The sequence below is a fragment of the Coenobita brevimanus genome, chromosome 93 (genome assembly GCF_032717465.1).
Source record: "Coenobita brevimanus isolate Jiangsu-jjx chromosome 93, ASM3271746v2, whole genome shotgun sequence".
Lineage (NCBI taxonomy): Eukaryota > Metazoa > Arthropoda > Malacostraca > Decapoda > Coenobitidae > Coenobita > Coenobita brevimanus.
Genome location: NC_137046.1, coordinates 50,007,054 through 50,027,514, shown reverse-complemented (window position 1 = coordinate 50,027,514; position 20,461 = coordinate 50,007,054). Strand labels below are relative to the sequence as shown.

General features: G+C 41.8%; 1 protein-coding gene across 1 annotated transcript in view; it reads right to left on the bottom strand.

The window, feature by feature from the left end:
- Gbeta5 (guanine nucleotide-binding protein subunit beta-5) overlaps positions 1–3,796 on the bottom strand; it is an 89,826-nt gene extending 86,030 nt beyond the window's left edge. The window contains exons 1-5 of the mRNA XM_080282500.1: positions 3,398–3,796; positions 2,618–2,754; positions 2,298–2,416; positions 1,265–1,391; positions 237–380 (exon numbers count right to left, since the gene is read on the bottom strand). Coding sequence (XP_080138626.1) covers positions 237–380; positions 1,265–1,391; positions 2,298–2,416; positions 2,618–2,754; positions 3,398–3,515 — 645 coding nt within the window. The 5' untranslated portion in view covers positions 3,516–3,796. The remainder of the gene's footprint in view (positions 1–236; positions 381–1,264; positions 1,392–2,297; positions 2,417–2,617; positions 2,755–3,397) is intronic.
- Positions 3,797–20,461: the final 16,665 nt, after the last annotated feature.

The window sequence follows — 20,461 nt, the reverse complement described above, 5'->3', positions numbered from 1 at the left end:
AGTAAAAGGTTTAAATAGCAACAGATAAATGAATGAAAAGCTACAGAATTCCCTGCACACCCCCAAAATGAAAGTGTTCCTGTCTCAGATAAGGTGCGAGATTGAGCACTATGACAGGCAAACAGAGATTCAGACAGACAGACAGACTAATTAGTTTCAAACAAATAAATACAAGGATATAACAAAAAAAAAAAACTATGAAAGTTATTTAAAAGTTAAATAATACCCCTGCTCACCCCCGAAACGAAAGTGTTCCCATTCTCAGATGGTGCCAGATCAAGAGCCATGACGTCCCCTTGGTGGCCGTGGAAGCTCTGGAGCATCATGCCTGACTCCACGTCCCAAAGGGCGCACGTTGAATCCCCAGAGCCTGTCAGGATCTGCAGCACGACACGGTAATTACTATAATTAGTATTTCTGTTAACCACTTCATTATCGCCGGATGATTTTATTTAGCTTACGAGTAACATAACCTTCTGTGTCACTGTCAGTTATAAGTCTTGATTTTAATGAGCTTTCATTTCCAGAGTTTAAGTAACGTGAGTTACAGAATATTAGGACGGTTAAAATAACAGCTTAAACTTAACAGCTACCCTTGTGGTCTCTCAAAGTTGACCCAATTACACCTCAGCATTCAAACTGGAATCATGATTCAGCTTTGCCAAGTTAAAACAAATGGACAATATCAGACTGACTTTTAATGGCCGTCATTATCACAAGTATATCAAGAAGCTGACTACATAATTGACATGTCTAGCCTGCAGACAGTAAAGGCAAATACTGACGAGGAATGCATGTTTTGATTCAATTTGTCACCGTTAATCTTGCACGGCTGAGTGATACGTGACTGAATGTATTCTCAATTTCAGTGGATACTCACGTCGTAGCCTTCCTACTTCTATGTTTTCCTTTTGTTTCTGGATCCTATCACTCCATTTTTTTTATCTGGGTCTCTCTCACTGAAGTACCGATTCATTTGTTTATATGATGAAGAGTGGTGAGTTAGTGGTGGTGAAGTGAGGTGACGAAGCATGGTTGTGAAGTGAGATGGTAAAGTGTGTTAGTGAAGTGAAATGTGGTAATGAAGTCAGATGGAGTGTGATGTCAACTGTCGTGATGAAGCGTGGTGATGAAGTGTGGTGGTGAAGTGCGTTAATGACCTGTTGTGGTGGAATATAGTAGTGGTGAAGTGTGGTTGTGAGGTGTAGTGATGAAATGTGATGAAGGGTGAAATGTGGTAATGGTGAAGTGGGATACATCTCACCTGCTGGTCTGAGTAAGGGAAGCTGCAGCAGGACATGTAGGAAGTGTGTGTTCCTACGGCCTTCTTCTTTTGGGTCACATCCTCGTCGAAGCTCAGAGGATACACCGTCACCTTGTTGTCTAGGCCGCTGTGGAGAATGGGACCAGAATGTAATATACATCCTCCAAATACCCAACTCCATACATCTGTACTCTATCACTTTCTTCCTTTTCATTTATTTTATCTTCCTCTCCTAAACTCATTTAGTATCACTGAACCCATAGTAAAAAAATGAGGAAGGGGTAATTGACAGGATGAACTGCTTCAAGATCTTGAGTAATCTTTTAACTCTCTCAGTTAACGAGTTTATTGTGACCAAATCCAGACGACTCAGTCTGGGTGAAGGAAGCCTCTCCCAGTGAATGAGTTACGCATATTTGGATTAACTCATTGGCTGAGGAATGTTTAGGAATTTTATTGTGACAAGTTTCATATGGCTTTATTCAGTTGAAGGAAGTTCTCACAGTGAAAGAATCAAGCCCGCTTCCATTAATCTTTCAGTGACTGAAGCACTCACACATATTTAAATCCAGCAAACGCCAGATGATTATATCTGACAAAGAAACTTCTCCCACTGAAAGTGCTTTAGTTCAGTATACCATGCGGCGACGTCTTACTCGTTACTGGGTACCTAATAGACAACTAAAGTTACACATCTTGCACTGGTTATCATATTACTGTGCATTCTCAGATAATAGTGAAAAAGGAAGCATTCAAAAAAAAAAAAATGTTGTACTTAATAGTTACTAAGACATACGAGACAATAGACACGTATTGATTTCATCCTCTATATTTGCTATTCATTTTCGTGTGAATAGAAAGTGGGTGTTGAACAGCAAGGAGGACTGCGGTCAACAGTTCCTTTACACCGTCTTGAACCCATGTCAGAACTTAATTACATGCTGCATATCAGTAATCAGATGGACTGCGATATTGCTTCATCTTTGGGAGCCCAGGAATCGAGAAGTGAGTGTCTGTACAACTGGTCACGTACCCGCATGCGACCATATTGCCAGTGGGTGAGTAGGCACAGGCCATGACCCACGTGGTTGGCATGGTGACGGCATGTTCCTTGTTGGTGGTGAAGGCATCCCAAATGATCATCTTCCCGTCCTGCAACAACAGACACACACATTTCAAAAGGATATATTTTGAGATAAATCTGAAACTTTTCCATATGATAATTCTCCCTTCCTGCAACAGCAAACACACACACACAGACACACACACACACACACACACACACACACACACACACACACACACACACACACACACACACACACACACACACACACACACACACACACACACCTGGGATGATGATACGAGGTGCCGCTTGTCATTGCACCAGTCCGAGCAGAGCACCTTGCCCTGGTGGCCCTTCAGGATGCGGCGAGGCTTGATGTTGAGGGTGGGTAGCGGCTCCAACCTCGCAGCCACCGTCGTTACTGAGGAGGGATGAAAGTTACTGATATCTCCACTCTGTCATACTTCTCACACCGTCACAGTCACACTTTTCACTGTCAAACGGCCTACTTCTCATTGTCACACTATCACGTTCTCACATTCTCACACCCACACTTTTCACACTGTCAGTCACACTACTCATTACTTGGTGTGTGTGTGTGTGTGTGTGTGTGTGTGTGTGTGTGTGTGTGTGTGTGTGTGTGTGTGTGTGTGTGTGTGTGTGTGTGTGTGTGTGTGTGTGTGTGTGTGTAGGCAGCTGAGCGACAGGAAATATGGAGAGAATGAGAGAGAGAGAGAGAGAGAGAGAGAGAGAGAGAGAGAGAGAACTCCCTTCCCTTTACTTCCTGTAGCTCATTAGAAAGAATTGACTTTTGAATAGCCTCTCCCTCTTTCTCCCCTCCCCCCTCTTTCATCTCTCCCTCTTTCATTTGTCCCTCTTTCTCCCTCCCCTCTTCTCCTCCCTATTTTTTCCTCGTGTCTCCCTCCCTCTATCTCGCCCCTCTTTCTCCCTCCTTTCACCTCCTCCTCCTCCTCCTCCTCCTCCTCCTCCTCCTCCTTTCGTCGCCTTCTCACTTTTCTTCTCTCTCTCTCTCTCTCTCTCTCTCTCTCTCTCTGCATACTCACACGGTACATCGTTGAGTTTCTGCCTCTCCTCCTCTAGCTTCACCTTCAGTTCCTCCGCCTCCCTGGACAGCGCCTCCACGCTTTCCAGGGGCACCACTTGCAGCCCTCCCTCAGACATCCTCGGATCTGTGTCTCGCCCCACGCTGGCTCTTTGCTGTCCTCCTGTTGTTTTGAGAGGCTTAGTGCTGCATGGACGCGCTGCTGTTCCTATCTTATCTGGTCTTGAGCACTTCTTTTCTGCAGTTTTGACTCGTGTGATTAGGCTGTAATTTGGTTTCAATCCTTTTCTGACGCTGTCTTTCAAGTAACTCTTTTTCCTTCTTTACCCAGACTGGCTTCAGGCAATCCTCCCTTTTCTCTCGTTATTTTTCTTTTCCCAGTCCTTTTTTCTGTAATAAGTTTTTTCGTAATTCACTCTCCGGTATTCTGTTCTCTCACTCACATATCTTTCTGTAGCTATCCTTACGCAACTTTTCTCTATGTTAATTCCAAACTCTTCTGTAATGTTGACTACGGTAGTGTAAACTGTAATAACTTTCGCTGCTATAGTCTAGTCCGACACAACATTTCCTTTTGTAATCTGGACTCAGGTAACTCTTTCCGTTGTTATCTGAAGCTTTGTGCGGCTGGTGGTAAAGAGAGGGGTAATATCCGAGATGGCCAGTCAAGAGGTTTTAGTGGAGTGCGTGAGACTTTCGTCTTTGTAGCTCTCACTTTTGTTATTGCTGTATCGTCCCATGTACCTTTCAGGGAGGAAAGTACTGATGTTTATGGTGCTTTTTGTCATGTAATTCTCACGTAACTATTACGATGTGTTTATGCTGGGGAGGTATCGTGCGGTCAAGGGAGTACAAGTTTTGAAGACTGGAGGGTTTATGAGGAGTACTTCGGCACTCTTCAATCAGTATACTCCACCAGACTTCAAGAGATATCTTCTCCTGATGACACAGGTGGAGATGCTAGGAGTTCTGTTGTGGACACCAGCGGCTAGGAGAGCAATCACATAATTCTCACTGCCAGTCCTCTTGCTGCTGCTGCTGCTGCTGCTGCTGTTCCTTTATTCCTGTGCGTCTGCAGTAAGGCTAGTATTACGTCTCTCTAGGCTCCACTTCTTGGTACCTTTGATAACTTTGGCTGTTGCGAATGCCACATGCTATATTGCTCAAAGTACCACCAATATATTCATCTGAGAATCTTCTACAAGTCACAAAGTTTAAACTATTCTTTAACCCTGTCGTAGCTGTGAACCCAGTTGCCGTAGGCTGACACCGGATGTTTTTAGTTTAGTTGAGTGAAACCCGAGCAGAAAGCTGGCGTTGTTGGATGGTGTAGCTTATGGCCATCAGTGCTCTGTGTCATTGCTGCTGTCACTTCCACTCCTTCTGCATCCTTGGTCTGTCATACAGCACCTTCACGTCCGCAGCACCATGCCCAGCCTCATCGCAGCTCCACACTAATTCATGGACACTTAGGTATGTCTCTCTGTAAAAAGTGACTATAAGTCGAAACGGTAGCAGTAAAACAAAGTAGTAAATTTTTAAATTTAACATTAAGTATCTCCATTTTATGTAGAAACTGGCTTCCCTAGGCTGAATTTGAGTAGCAAATATTTGAAGCCTACGGTCTCCACTTCAAGTAAAAACTGTCTCCAGCATGCTAAATCAATGATAAAGTAGCAATATTTGATGCTGAAAATGTTTCTCCATTCACACATTTTAGGACGTAAATACTGTATGTGGAGCAGTAGACACTAAAAATGAAATGAGAAAATGGATGGTTATGCTGCCACCTAGAATAATAAAAATGTGGCTGTGAAGACAAACAACGCCTTTGCTCACGTAAATCTGAGACACCGTTGACCAGAAATACTTCGTCGTGAATCTGTTAAAAACAATTCCTAATCGTCCAATTTTAACCACCCCAGCCTTTGTGAGAATTTTAAGATAATGGTGACGATGAGGTTTACTAGAATACATTACAGGTGTTATCACACTTTCGCCTCGCCGCTAAGCCACACGCTATGCACACCACACACTCCACTATTCATACGCCACCAAACATCACACTATTCATACGCCACCACACTATGCATATGCCACAACATACCACACTGTTCATACGCCACCACACCCTACAAATCCATACATCAGCACACTATATATGCCGCCACACTATGCATACGCCACCATAGTGTTCATACGCCACCACACTGTTCATATGCCACCACACTATGTATACGCCACCACACTGTGCATACGTCACCGCTCGCCACACTACACAAGCATCAGCACTAAAGGAGAAACACTAGAAACCACTGACACAAGGATTATCCAGGGTGAGAGGAGAGGCAGTGTAGGTGTGGAGGTATATGCTGGGGGAATGCTGTCTCTTATCGTACGACCACTACACACATCCGCTCCACGATCCCACCACAACCTTTTAACATTACGTATTATTATTATTATTTTTTTTTTTACCCCTTCAACCTGATGACGTATGTTTACAGTTCATTCCCGCCAAGTCCAGAAAATTTTATCCAAGCTTTCAAAAATCGGTCTGCAGAGATGAATGTGAGCCGTATCTAACCCTTCCAGTTGGAAAAGCCGAATCGTCTAGAGATAGCAAGAAAATAGGAAAAATACGTCCTCGGAGCTAAGGGGATTAGACCATCACTACAAGCTAACTAAAATCGTCTGGTGGTGGCGCGTATTTAAGGTGGAAACTTGAGTGTGATGTGGAAGTGAAGAAAAATGAGTAGTTATGATGAAAAGGGGAAAGAGAAAAATGTGATGTAAAGTGCGTGATGTGATAGTGAAGGAGAGCGCGATGTGACAGGCAGTCCTTCAGAGAGAGAGAGAGAGAGTATGGAAACTTGAGCTACGATGCCACTTGTCTTGCGTCTATTCGGTTACAGTACTGACCCTTTCACCACGAGCACACCTTTTATAATCTTGTTGCCACCTCATGACTTTTATTAAGCTTTAAAGATGTAGGAGACGAACGCCTTCCCCTGGTAGAATCGATTTAACGGGATTCGCTGCTCAGTTACAAAATCGTCCTTCATCTCCCTCTATCCCCCCAAAGGAAAATGGTGAACTGCCACAGAAAGGCAACTTTTTCCTGTAGCCCACTGGATTCATATTACAGATGAACCTGGGGCTATAACTACGGTACTACCACTACTACTACTATTCAGCTTGAGAAGATCTTTACACCATTACCCCCTTCAGTCTTGTTAAGATCTGAATATTTTATTCACCACGAGAAAGATTCGTCTTACGGAAGGGATTAGCCTTCATTGGAAAGTTTACATTGGTCATTTAAATACGAGAAGGCTTTAATAGTTTATTCTTGGAACCGCCAGACGATTTTATTCAGCTGAAGAAGGATTCCCCTCTTCATGAAGAGGTTAGCAAGAAAACAATAGAGTAAGTTCTTGATACCGTCCTTAACCTTTTGGCATTAAATTGATAACTGTATTTTATGCGTCTGGAGTCAGTCGATTTTATTCGGCTTGGAGAAACTCTCCTGAAAGGCGTCCACCTCGATCCTAAAGTGCTGCATCTCCCCAATTTATAGAACTTTGCAAATGTGTGTATAATTCTTCCAGAGGGTAACAGACTATCTCCAGGAGTGTTTGGGTAGGATCTGGGAATTTTTTTACTTTATTCCTTCTGACGCCGGACGATTTTATTCAGTCCAGAGAAGGTAACTGCAAGCGAAGGGTTAACGAGTATAAAAAGGAGAGTAGGAGAGGAAAGGCTTGGAGTGACATTATTAAGAGCTCAGTTTTTGTTTTGCCCTCTCTTGATGCTGAATCCTACCTGCCTAAATTATGACAGTAGGAATAAGGTTAAGGTGGTAAGATAATGATGATGATGATGATGATGGGTAGTGTAATGATGATTAGTGTAATGATGATGATGATCATTATTGTAATGATGATGACGATTAGGTTGAACAATGTTATGAAATCGGATGTTGATGATGATGATGAGGAGGAGAAGGAAGAGAGGGAGGAGGGAGAGGAGGAGGAGAAGGAGAAGAAGGAGGAGGAGGACAAAGAATAGGGTTAATTGTGTTTCGAAGTCGGGTGATGATGATGATGATGATGATGATGATGACGATGGATGTGGTTAAGAAAATTATGAATTGGGACAAGTTTTCCTCATCTGACCAGCACTTCCGTCGATAACCAGAATACCAGACAGAAAGGTTTAAATTCCACTTAATTGTAGGCTATATACTAGTCTGGCGTCGCCCACAATATAATCCCTAAATTGGGAGATTGTACGCTTCGTGTCTGAATAAAAATAAAAGAAGAAAAAATACGTCACTCTGAATATGATAGCCAAATGAAGAGATAGTAACATACACCTTAGTAGAGAGAGAGAGAGAGAGAGAGAGTCACCTTGCGTCACCCTGAATTCAGTACCGTGTGTAAATTAAGAGTTTACACACACCAAAGCAGAATAAAATAATCCGGATCACTAATAATAGAATACGTGAGTTGAGTCCGCAAGAACGGAGACGTAACACTTGTTGGCTGAATGAAACAGTTCTGTCACTTAGAACGAAATACGTTAATGAGTCCTGGCAACGAAAAGGTTACATTAAAGAGGTAACGCTCCTTGGCGGAATATAATCACCTTGCCTCACGTGGAATAAAGTACCTAAATGTGCCTGTAGACGGTGTATCACTTTTCATAGGATAAACAGAACCGTGTGATGGAACCAAAATCCAACACGTATGATAGCACTAGATGTGGAACCTCAGGACTCTTCGGTTGATACCCTTCGTGTGGTGTGGTACGGCGTGATGTGGTGTAACATAGTGTGGTGTGGTGTGGTGTGGCGTGGCGTGGGAGAATAATTTTCTGGTGTGGTGTAGTGTAATGTAGCTTCGCCAAAGACGGTAAAGTCTGTGGAAATGAGGCACCTTGCGTCTCAATATCGTTAGTGAGACAGACTGACAGAACCTCCCTTAGAGATGCTTCCTCCTCTAAAACTAAAAGGAGTCATCGCACTACATGAGTTAGCTATTGTTTCTCACTATTTCACTGCGAGAGATCCTTCCTAATCTGAATTTGTGCATCTGGAGGCAGCAAGACAAGTAGAAAGATAATACTGTGTCTAATACCCTTACGAAAATATAATCGTGTGGTAGCAGGAAGAGCAGAATATGAAAGTAGGATGAATATAATTGTGTGGTAATAGGAGGAACAAAATATAAAGGGCCTCGTCCAATTGAATGAGTCAGAGTGTTTGTGGCTTCATGACTACGAGGAGGCTTATCTGACGTGAATAAAATCGTCTGGTAGTGGCAAGAAAAAAGCAATATAAAAATTTCCTATCGTAATGATGAAAATGGAGATGTAAAATGTGGCGTTTCATACCAACAGAGGGTCGTATTCTGGTGACCTTAGAGATAGCGTAACACTTCTTCCTTAACAATTTATTCCACATATTTCTACATAAAAATCCTATAGTATCTTACTGGTGCAGACTGCGAAAATATTAAAGCGAAATACAAAACATACAAGAAAATGTGGAGGTATAATATCCAAAGTAAACCCCTAAGGAAGACGTGTTACGAGGCCTCCTATGCCACTAGAATACAGCCCAAAGTGGTCCTGGGTGAAGGAGCGTTGAGGAGGACGTGTTCAAGTTACTGCTTCAAGGATTACTGTGAAGCAACACTGTGAATGCCAGAGAGAGAGAGAGAGAGAGAGAGAGAACTTCAGGTTCAGTGGTATGAGAGGTACTGTATTTTTAAGCCTGTAATTCTGTCTTATTCAGGGTGTTAGGTATTAGTGTGAAGTGGAAGATACAACGACACCTCACACTGCCAAACCATACCATATAGTTCCATAATTTTGCTACCATACCATTCATTCCCTGGCCACGCATTACCACAATTCATACTCCCACACCACACGCTGTTACACCTCAAATTGCAAACCACCAAACAGTGTCACACTGTCACACCATACCACACATACTACGGCATTAAGCACTACCATACCTCACACTGCTACACCACACACTGGCATACCTCACCCTTCCACCACACCATACAGTACACTGTCATATCACATACACAACCATACCTCACACTGGCATTACATCACATACTATGACACCACACATCGCCATACCTCATACTGTTACCACACCATATACTACCACATCTCACACTGTTTACCTCACAGCCACACTTCACACTGCCACACTTCCTGTTTCCTACTGTATAGAATCTTTTCTAACACCGTTTATGCTCCTTAAGACTGGGTGGGGAAAGTGTCCTGAATAGTATCACCTGATGTCAATAAAATAATAAGTGACGAACAGCAGTGACGGAGTGAAGAGCACCATATGTCATCTGTAAGTCAAAATACTAAGTCAGCTTACAAAAGTGATCATTGGAAAAGCTCTAGTGCTAACCCTTCTGTATCATGACCCACTGACTTGAGTTCTTACAATATTCTCTGATCAGTGATGAGCTCTGCTATTTATTAAGCTGTAATTTACAAGAGGAGATAAGACGTTCACAGTAACCTTCGTGTCGACGTCTATAATAAAGTGGTTCAGATTTTAAAATTCTGTCTTTTTAACAATGACCACTCTATAAAAATATTGTTTCCTTTGGAAATGAAAGTATCGATAATACTGATCTGACATCCTTGCCTCCTTGTGAAGGGATATCAGTTGTGCAAGGGGTCTACTACAGAGTAGAACACAGGGTCTTTGCCCCAAGTGGCACCTGCCGTGAGAGACAGGCCCCCTGCAGCACCTGTGCCCTCAGTTTGGCATCACTACACGTCGGTAGGTTGCTTGTTTGGGTTTCGGCACGAGATCGGACCTCCACGGTTGCCATACGCTCGATCCCTCCAAACGGGCCGAAAATAACCTCGCAGCACACACATCCACATCACACTGGCCAGCACACAGTACTCACATGCGTCAAGACGAGGGAGACGCTGCGAAAAGAGTAGTAGTCCTGTTGAAAAGGGGAGACCACAAGAGTATTAACAGAGCGAGGAAGAGGGGCGCGAGAGACTGGCGAGGAGGTATGCGCCAGGAGAGGCTGACATTGCTCACGGCAGCGCAGATCAATCCCGAGTGGCCCTCCCCTCCTCCCGTGGCCCCGTCAGGCACTACCCCTCATCTCCCCACCCCCCCACATATTCCCACTCCCCACCCACCCTTACCCTCTCTTCACCCTCACTCACCCTTTCCCAACACCTCTCCCCTCTCACCGCCACCCCACTCGCAAACCAACCATACCTCAGTTTTAAGACGATATTAATGAATATGAAATGATAACGTGTTGGAAGTGAGTTCCATGTCATTCATCATCATCGTCATGCTAACCTTTTCCTATCGCCCCCTGAAAAGTAAATTGCAAGTAAGTATAAATTAGAGAAAAACTGACTCCACTAAAATATAATAAATTGTGTCGATAAACGTTAAGTTACGTACATTGCACTGTTTTCAGTTGCAGTAAGATGACGTCTCTTTTATTATTATTATTATTGTTATTATTATTATTATTATTATTATTATTATTATTATTATTATTACCTTCAGTTAGTTTCCACATCTACTTGAGAAACTACGGTAAGCGAGTTAGATACAATTACCACTGACCCTGTCAACTCGATGATGTCTGCTTCAATCCGTCTCCAGGCTTAAGTCTAAGGAAGAACCTCTCGTGGTGCAGGAGCCAGAAGCGCTCTCCCTTAACCCCTTCAAGCAGAGAACCTCATATTTACTTTAGTCTTGCTGCTGCTAAACGACTTCATTCAGCTTGTGAGGAATCCCTTATCAGTAAAGGAGTTGATGAGGACTTGTACCTAAGCCGTCCAGATCGAAAAGTCTCTCTTAGGTTGAATAAAATCTCCTGGATATATCAATATTAAAATTTGTCATGGGTCTCAAGGGGTTAATTCCCCGTGCACAGTAACTTACATATTGCATTTTTGCATCCCCCACGCAGCTTTGTCCAGGAAAAGAAGGATCTCTTGTAGTGAAGGGGCTGAGTTTCATGATTCTTCAGTTACACCAGAGCAAACCACAGCCGCCTGAGGAAGTGTTTATAAAGACATAAACTATACACTTTTTACTCTTACCTGGCCGAAAATTGCCATATCTCCATCTTCAGCGCTGAGTTGTAGCAATAGATTAACGCTTAGAACATAATGCTAGTCAAGTAAAAAGTGCTATGGAAAGGATGTAGCCATTGCATTATCATTTTTCTGTCACTGAACTACCCAGGTAAGCTACTAAAAGAAGATATTCTGGACCAGGTTAAGGTAAAAGATGTATATTTTTTGCAATATTCAAATCACCGTAGATGTACATTATCAGAAAGGACATCATTTGGTCGAATTTCACGTTAAAAGTCGCTTTAGTTTGGTTGTGGAGTTTTGGTAACTATGTATAAAAAAAAATTTAAGATTATAAGAGAGGAAGCTTATATACATTACTTACCTCAAAAACATTCACTGGTTTAGCTATGATGTTTGTGGTAGCTGTGTGGCTAAAGGCAAAGGTATAAACAATTAGTCTTATACGCAGTTTACCTCGAGAATATTTAATCTGTCCTGGCTGTAAAATATCTGGCAGCTGTAAGAGTAAAGACCAGAATATAGGCTAAACATACAGTCTCACTTACAACTTATTTCACGAACAGTAACACTGGTTTGGCTGTGAAATGTTTGATAGCTGTAAGAGAGAAAATAAAAACATAAACAAACAAGTTGATACATTTAAGTCTATGAAACTTTGTGAATGCGGGTCTTGCAGGTTGGCAGGAGGGTAGGTATGAGTATAAGAAACATACTGAAGATTAATTCCCTGTTGTAACGAAGATTTGTCTCCGCGGAAAAGACATGGGAAGAAAAGTGCAGGATCTTCCCATGTCTCTTGTTTTACCTGCAAAAACAAGTGTGAGTTGGAGAGGGAACTGACTGTAAGGTTTTCTCTGAAACCGGTCCTTGTTGTAAGAAAGTTTTTTTTTTTTTTTTTTTTTCAGGAAGGACAAAGAAAGAATTAGAGTTGAACCATAGTATGTAGGAGGTGGATTCACAAACAATCTTACGATCAGTTGTCTGTCGTGAAGAAGATTTGTTTTTCCAGGGTCAGACACTACTCATGTCTCTAGTTATTCTTGGAAAAATAAAAATTATAGTTCCGAGTGGTTGAAAGCTTGTTTATGAATTAGGGTCCATGAGTACACGTAACCCTTTTACTGCGGTGACGTCTTTGTTTTGAGTTCATTTCGCTGTCACCAGACGATTTTATGCAGGTTAAGAGAGCTCCTTTGTAGCGAAAAGATACTGAAGGTCATATCTAATTCCCCAAGTTCGGAAAGTGTCTCCTGTGCTTAATAAAATAGTTTGATAGTAACAAGAATAAAACATAAAATGGGTGTAGGGGTATGTAGGTGGCCTGGAAGAGAGGGGCGGTTGCAAGTGACTTTTGGAGAGGTTTGCGGGTGACTCAGAAGGGGTTCACAAGTAACATGAAAGGAAGTTCATAGATGAAAGGGGGCTTTGCTTATGTCTCTGAAGGAGGGAGGGGTTCGCAGGTAATTTTGAATGATGCCATTCGCAGGTATCTTTGAAGGTGGGGCTCTGCAGGTAGCTTTGAAGGGAGGGTGGAGTTCTCAAGCAACTTTGAAGGGAGGTTTACAGGCACTTTTGAAGGGGTGTTTGCAGGCAATTCGAAGAAGGGGTACACACGTATCTTTGAAAGTGGATCTACAGATAACTTTAAATGGGGTTGCAGGTAACTTTGAAAGGGTTCACAGTTATCTTTGAAAAGAGGGAGTTGCGATTAACCGTGAAGGGCGGTAACTTTGAATCGAGTTTGAAGGTGACGCTAAAAAGGAGGGTTGCAGTAACTTTGAAACGGGGGCTTGCAGGTAACTTTGAAAAGGAAAGAAAGCTGAAGCTGGAGGAGAGGAGGGGAAGGGATGGGGATGAGGGGGAAGAAGTTTAACCAGAATAAGATTGTAAAAAGACTACTAAAATCCTTCAGCGCGTCCCTACAAGTGAAAGTGTTGTGTAAATAAAGCGCTCAGTGAAAAAGTGGTGCATATAATATGCGCAGAGAAAGTGTGTTGTACATAATGTTTGCAGAATAAATGAAAGAAAAACATTTGGGAGCCAAATGCTAATCGAAAGCCAGAATTATGCTGTTGGCCAAGTCCAATATTTAGGCCATATCTTGACACCTTGAAGGTTTCATGTTGATAGCTCAGGTCGTTCATGAGTTGTGGTGCTAAAGGCGTGTGATAAAAACTAGTTGACCTTTGGCAGCCGTTTTGGTGACCTTGACCTTGACCCCGAATACCCATTCTCGAACTCGTCCAAGATTTTGGTCATATCTTGATACCCTGGAAGGTTTCATGTTGATAGTTCAAGCCGTTCATGAGATATAATGGGAACAGATACACACACACAGTAAACTTCATTCAATTCAGTTCAAAAATTCAATTCAGTGCACACACACACACACACACACACACACACACACACACACACACACACACACACACACAGAGGCAGGCAAAAATATTATCGCTCCGCCTTCTAAAGGCGGCCGATAATATGGCGTGCAGTTAAAGTGTTGTTTAAATAACACGTGCAATGAAAGTATGGTGTAAATAACGCTTACAGTGAAAGTGTGGTGTAAATAAGGCGCGCAGTGAAAGTGCTGTGCAAATATGGCGTGCAGTTTACCCACTCAAGGGGTGATGTCGGCGGGAGTCATATTCCACACCGCCAGTCTGTCGCTCTCAAGTTGCTTAATGCTTAGCTGTCTAGTGGTCGGCACAACTCTAGTATTTTATTCCAGCTGACACAAGACGATTTTGCTCGACTGAAAGTGAGTCATAGGAGCCTGATAGTGTTGATCTCTTCAACACGAGGATGTCTTTGTTATTCCTGATACCTCAAGTTTATTTTTTTTACTTAGGAAAGATTTGCCCTGATAAAGTGGCTAGTGTCAATAGATGATCATTGTGATATGTATCAATGTGCATTTCTTGTCAGTAAAAATCAATCTGTCTATCTGTCTGTCTATGTATCTATCTAGTCTTACCCCTTCTTTTCTAAATTTTTCTCTTAGTCAGATAAAGTTGCCTGGAGATGACGTGAATTGAATGTAAAAGACGTCCTCGGTCTAAGCGGGTTAAAGGCAGTACGTTAACTTTGGCTCCTGTGACTCAGTAAGCTGAAGAAAGTCGCATGGAGTTAGCTAGAATACAATATTAGAGCTGTCTGACCATGAGAGGGTTAACGAAAAATATATTAAACACTCAGGCTCCAATGTTTACTCTCAGCTGAGTAGAATCGTTCGTAATAAAATATCAGAAAAGACGCTACCATGAGAGTTAACAAGAAGAAGAAAAAAAAATTGTTATTGGCCTTGAACCAGCCTCGGGAGCAGTTGGTGAAAGATGTTAGCCATCCTAAATATTTTCAGGTTGCCATGGCGACTGTAAACACATGATGGTGGCCTTGAAGACTTAGCCCAGGTGAGGGTGAGTGTGGAGGGAGGAACGAAGGACTGTTTCCTGTTTCATTTTCTTTCGCCCACTCCCTTCTTAACCAAACCTATTTTCGTACTATATTTATTTTACCCTAACCCGACTCTCCATTTTAACTGCTGAGCTGTGACTATAGATTCACATTATCTAGCCACGAAAAAGTGCTATGGAAAGGATATAGAGCTGTGCCACCGTCTTCTACCACTGAGCTACGAGAAATAAGCTGCTAAATTACGAAAATATAGGTCTGGTTAACGTAAAAAATTTACAACCATCACAACCATCACACACACACACACAAAAAAAAAAAAAGAAAGAAAAAGAAAAAGAAATCTACTTAGGGCCTGAGTGGTGAACCTAACTTCCTGCAGTACGACGACGTCTTTATATAGTGTATTGCTAGATCTAGGTGTATTGCTGCTGCTACCAGACGATTTTATTCAGCGTACAAGAGCACCATGGTAGTGAAGGAGTTAATGAGGTATATATCTCAATCCCTCACGTTCGAGAAATCTGTTCCACATCTGAATGAAATCGGCTGGAACTAGCAAAAATAAACTTTAGAAAGGTATGTTGTCACTGAAAGGGTTAGTATTCTGTTGTTGTGAACTGCAGGCTGAAGTTGACCCTGCCTTGCAGTCCACCATATTCCTCTCGGGGAACAGGGAAGTAGTTGAGAGACTACTTGAATAACAGGACAGTTGATCCACCGGTTATATCGATGCTACCAAGTGACAGCGTCCTTCTCCAGGGCCAATATCCTGTTGAACGTCACTGATACAAACAGTGTCGAAACAGGAAGAATATTACACACGAATATTACATAACATTAACATACTATCCTAACTTAGAATAACCTTAGCTGACTGACCTAACCCAACCTAACCCCTACATACTAACTTGACCTAGTTTAACTCGATTGACAGCCTAACCTGATGCAGCCCTGTCAGACAAACCTAACCTACCCTAATCCATTCTGACTAACTTAGCCCAACCCAATCTTAACAGACAAACCTAACCTAACCTAAACCTTCCTGAAAAATAAAATCCCAAAACGACCGCAGTTGGAAACTGCGGCCACTCATTTCACATGGATGCGGATGTTGTATGAAGACTGGTAAGTCAACGAGTGTGGAGGGCGGAACCACTTCACTTGGGTACGGAGTGAGAGTCAGCTACAAATTTCTGAAATGCAGTCGATTTGGATACTTCATTTTCTTTAAAAAAGGTCTTTTTAAAGGAGGCTTTAATTCAGGGTAAATTAGATGTTAGTCTATTCTCGTTGATTTGGGATGTTTCGTGACACTTCCTTCCCAGCGTCTGATTTTGCCTAATGTCTCTAGCTCTCTATAACCAGACGCCTTATTCCCGGAAGGGTGCCCACAAATGAACCGACTCCATGCCACCCTGTCCTCCACCATCAGAGATATCATATCCTGTTGTGTGTGCTATATACAAATTTTTTTGGTGAGAAGAATATGTTACAGACTCTGTTCTGACAACCAGTGTAATATTCAATTGGGTCGCCGTGAAGGTAATCCTAAGTGCGTAGTTGTGAGTGTCTCGTGAAGGGCGGCACCAATAACTCCACTTGGGTACAGAGATGGGCCCCAACCCTCAAACCTCGATCAAGTCTTAGTGGAGAGTGAAATTACGTGGATTTAGTCAGAGTAACAGAGAGAAGTCGTACCCGGAGGCTTGATATTCCGTTGTATGTCAATGATGTAAAATGTGTCAACATTAAAAAGATATACATAACGTGCATGACGATATTTATGTGGTATTAGCAAAATTATTAGCTCAAAAGGATATGTATCAACGGAGTCTCCTGTACCAGCGAGAGCACGGTTCAAGGGGATAACCCTGAATGTTATCTTAGGCGCGTGTGGATGTGGAGGGCGGCACCACTTGGGATAAGAGCGAGAGCAGGTGCAGGCGGTTCCCTTTTACCTTTTTAGCAGTTTATTGCTTTATATGGTATGGGAATTCACTCGTGTGTCATTTACAGCTGTTGAGTGTCGACATAGGTAGCATTACTATCACAGACAAGAATAATGACGTGTCATATTCAGAAATACGCTGATAAGAATAGGCGGTAGTAAGCCTTCTGTGCTGAGAATACAAATGAAGGGGTTACTAAAACGGCGTGTGTGTAGAACAGAGAATTTAGATACTCTGAGTCATGAGTGAATGGATACATATTCACCTTGCGTTTCGGCCTTCAAGGCATTTCCGAAATTCTGCCTGGGCTACTGTGTGTGTGTGTGTGTGTGTGTGTGTGTGTGTGTGTGTGTGTGTGTGTGTAGGGGGGATGAGACAAGTTGGGATGGTAGTGGGTAGTGGGATAAGGGGAGAGGAATGGGCATCGTGGGATGGACGGTGAAATAAAGGCAGACGGGCAGAGGTGGGTGGAGTGGGCTAAGAGGAAAGAGCTGCTGGTCGTAGCGCAATTAAGGTGGTACACGAGGCTTCATAGTACTTATTCCTTTGCGATTGCACCTTAACATTAACTTGTGCAGTATATTATTTATATCACCCTAATATCGACATCTTTCCATCACTACCATGCAAAAAGATGTTAAATTGTAATAATGAGAATAAATCACTAAGGGCGTGTTACAAGTCTCCTCTGATGGAACTGGGTCAAGGCAGGGAACATACAGCGGTACAGTCTAACAAGACGCACTGCGGGTAGATCGGTGTTGATGATGTGCTTTCTTGAATTTCTCTCTCTCTCTCTCTCTCTCTCTCTCTCTCTCTCTCTCTCTCTCTGTATATATATATATATATATATATATATATATATATATATATATATATATATATATATATATATATATATATATATATATATATATATGCAGAGAGAGAGAGAGAAACTTGGCACTCCCGTTTCAAGTGATGAGACCGTAGGAGCAACTGAACATGGCAGCAGCAACTGATGACAGGAACTAGGACGTCCGTTCCATCAGCCATCAGGATCCCAACTCGTGGTTTCTCTCCGTTGCTGGACTTTTTTCGACGTTCTACTGATATTACAGTGGTCCAGCATGCTCATTATAAAAATGCCTTTGTTTTGCACTAAATCACTTTACATCTTTGCAATCTACGGTATATAAATTTAATTCATTATTGCTGAAAGCCCTCATTGTGCTCTGTGAATAACGCAAGTTAATTATTCTTGGATATGGAAGCATGCATTCTTATTTCTTACTCTCTGACGAGTTCACTCCAAACTGCGTAATGCTATATACACAGCAGGGTAGAGACATTAAAACTGTGTCAGCATGAGTGTTAAAATGAATTAACCCTTTCACTTCGATGACCACTTCTGTACAGTCAGTCTATTTTATTAACCTTTGTAGAGGCCCTCGTAGGAAAGAGGTTAATCCCCACAGAACCAGCGGGGAATAAACTACAAATACCCATACGGATTTCGGGATTTAAAAAAAAAAAAAAAAGCTGACATCGACCGAAATTTAACCCCTTCATACCGATGTTGTATTTTTATTTATCGTTAAGTAATTTTACTCGGGCTAGGTACCTCTTTAATAACTTCTTCATTAAGAGATTTCTGCCTTAAACAAACAAACAAACAAAAAAAAAGGTAAGTAGGTGGCAAGAATAGGGTAAAAACACATATTAAAAGACTGAGGGTGTTAAGGGTTAAGGTGACATGGCAGGTAAACAGCGTAAATATACATCTTTCCTCATATCCGTTTTGGTGCCAGCCTTACTGTTTGGGAACTGGTCTCTCATCCTCTGAGGCTTCTCGGCACCTTTTCATTAATTATTTGTTTTGCATATTACATTTTTGTTTTATTTTTGTTGTTGTTGTTGTTGTGGTGGTGGTGGTGGTGGTGGATGCATTGTAGTGCAGGAATAGTGGATTGTTTGTGAGTTGTATTTTGTACCGGTACAGATGCATACAAGGGTGATGACCATATTGCAGTTTGGTTGGTTGAACTCGTGTCACTCTGGAAAGGGCAGTTCCCGAGAGATGTACTGTAGATGTGGTGAGAGTTCATGAAGGACGATGTTTGGCTGGAGGTTTTGGATGACCGTGTTGTGTTTGAGTACTTGTGTGTGATATGCCTTGTTGGAAAGAAGATGTTGTTGAGGCATTGTGTGTAGTGTTGAGATAATCGTTTTTATTATCATTGTTATTTTTATTACTATTTCTTTGTGACGGAGGATTTTCCGTGTTGCAACATATCAAAGTAACGGTTGCATACACTGAAAGAAACTGATAAGGAAGATGTTCTAGAGTCTATATCTTTTTTTAAATCTACACAGACTGCATAAATACGGTACCAGAAAATATCAACTAGAGGTAGCATATATATAAACTGGTTAGGCAGACGTGCTACATTTTTTGCATTAACCCTCAAGAATACAGGCCCAACAAACATGATTTTATACTCTCATTAAATGAGGAGGCTTCCTTACACATTTTCGTTAGAGATTCACTCTGCCTTTTTCATTTTAATATTCTCATGTATGCTATTTCACGTCTTTTAAATCGACACACATTGCATAAATAACATACAGTTGAGAATTTACGTGTCAAATGCCTGACAGTCTCCTTAACCCCATCAGTTTTTTTTTTCTTTTTTCCTTCGGATAGCCTAGAACACCCTGCCAGTAAAGAGGTGCTTATTAGCACTTACTCCTAAGTAACGTAGTATTTATTTATTTATTTATTTATTTTTTTTACCTGACCTTACCATCCAGCGACCAGCCTTAGACTTAAGGAGCATAATCTATGGAGCAAAGGATTTATGATTAACATCAGTCGTATGAACCATTTCATATTTTGTTTTTCCCGCTTCTAGACGAGGGGAGACTTTCTAACTGAAGGGGCTAGATTTAGCTTTAATAACCTCTTTAATGTAAGGGATCTTTCCTACGGTGAATTTAATTGTTCGACGGTAGCAAGAATAAACGTTAAAATTACGTCACCGGATTAAACTGCTTAAATTATGATGTGTCAGATGGCAGTTAAGGAGAGCATAATGAGTCATGTGAGAGGAACATGAGTAGTAGCGCTAGAAGCATTGCAGGACGAAGGGGAATGATCCAGACGATGTGGGTTAAAGTACAGACTGCACGGTGTATATATATATATATATATATATATATATATATATATATATATATATATATATATATATATATATATATATATATATATATATATATACTAGCAGGGGTACCCAGCGTTGCCGGGCCAGAAAGGTGAATACTTTAATCCTGTTTGTTCTAGTACAAACTTTCTTTCTACTCCAGAAAAACCATGGTACCTCTTATGCTTTTTAAGAGGGATTATAAGAGGTCCAGGAACTTTCTGTTTCAGCTTTAGCAGACTAACGCACAATATTTGTGCGCACTCGTTTACTATTACCGGTGACCTCACATGACCTCCGACCTGTGACCTCAAAAGACCTCGGAGGTCAACCTCACAAAGTCCAAGTCCGAAGTGAAGGTCATATGAGTCTCCATGCCAA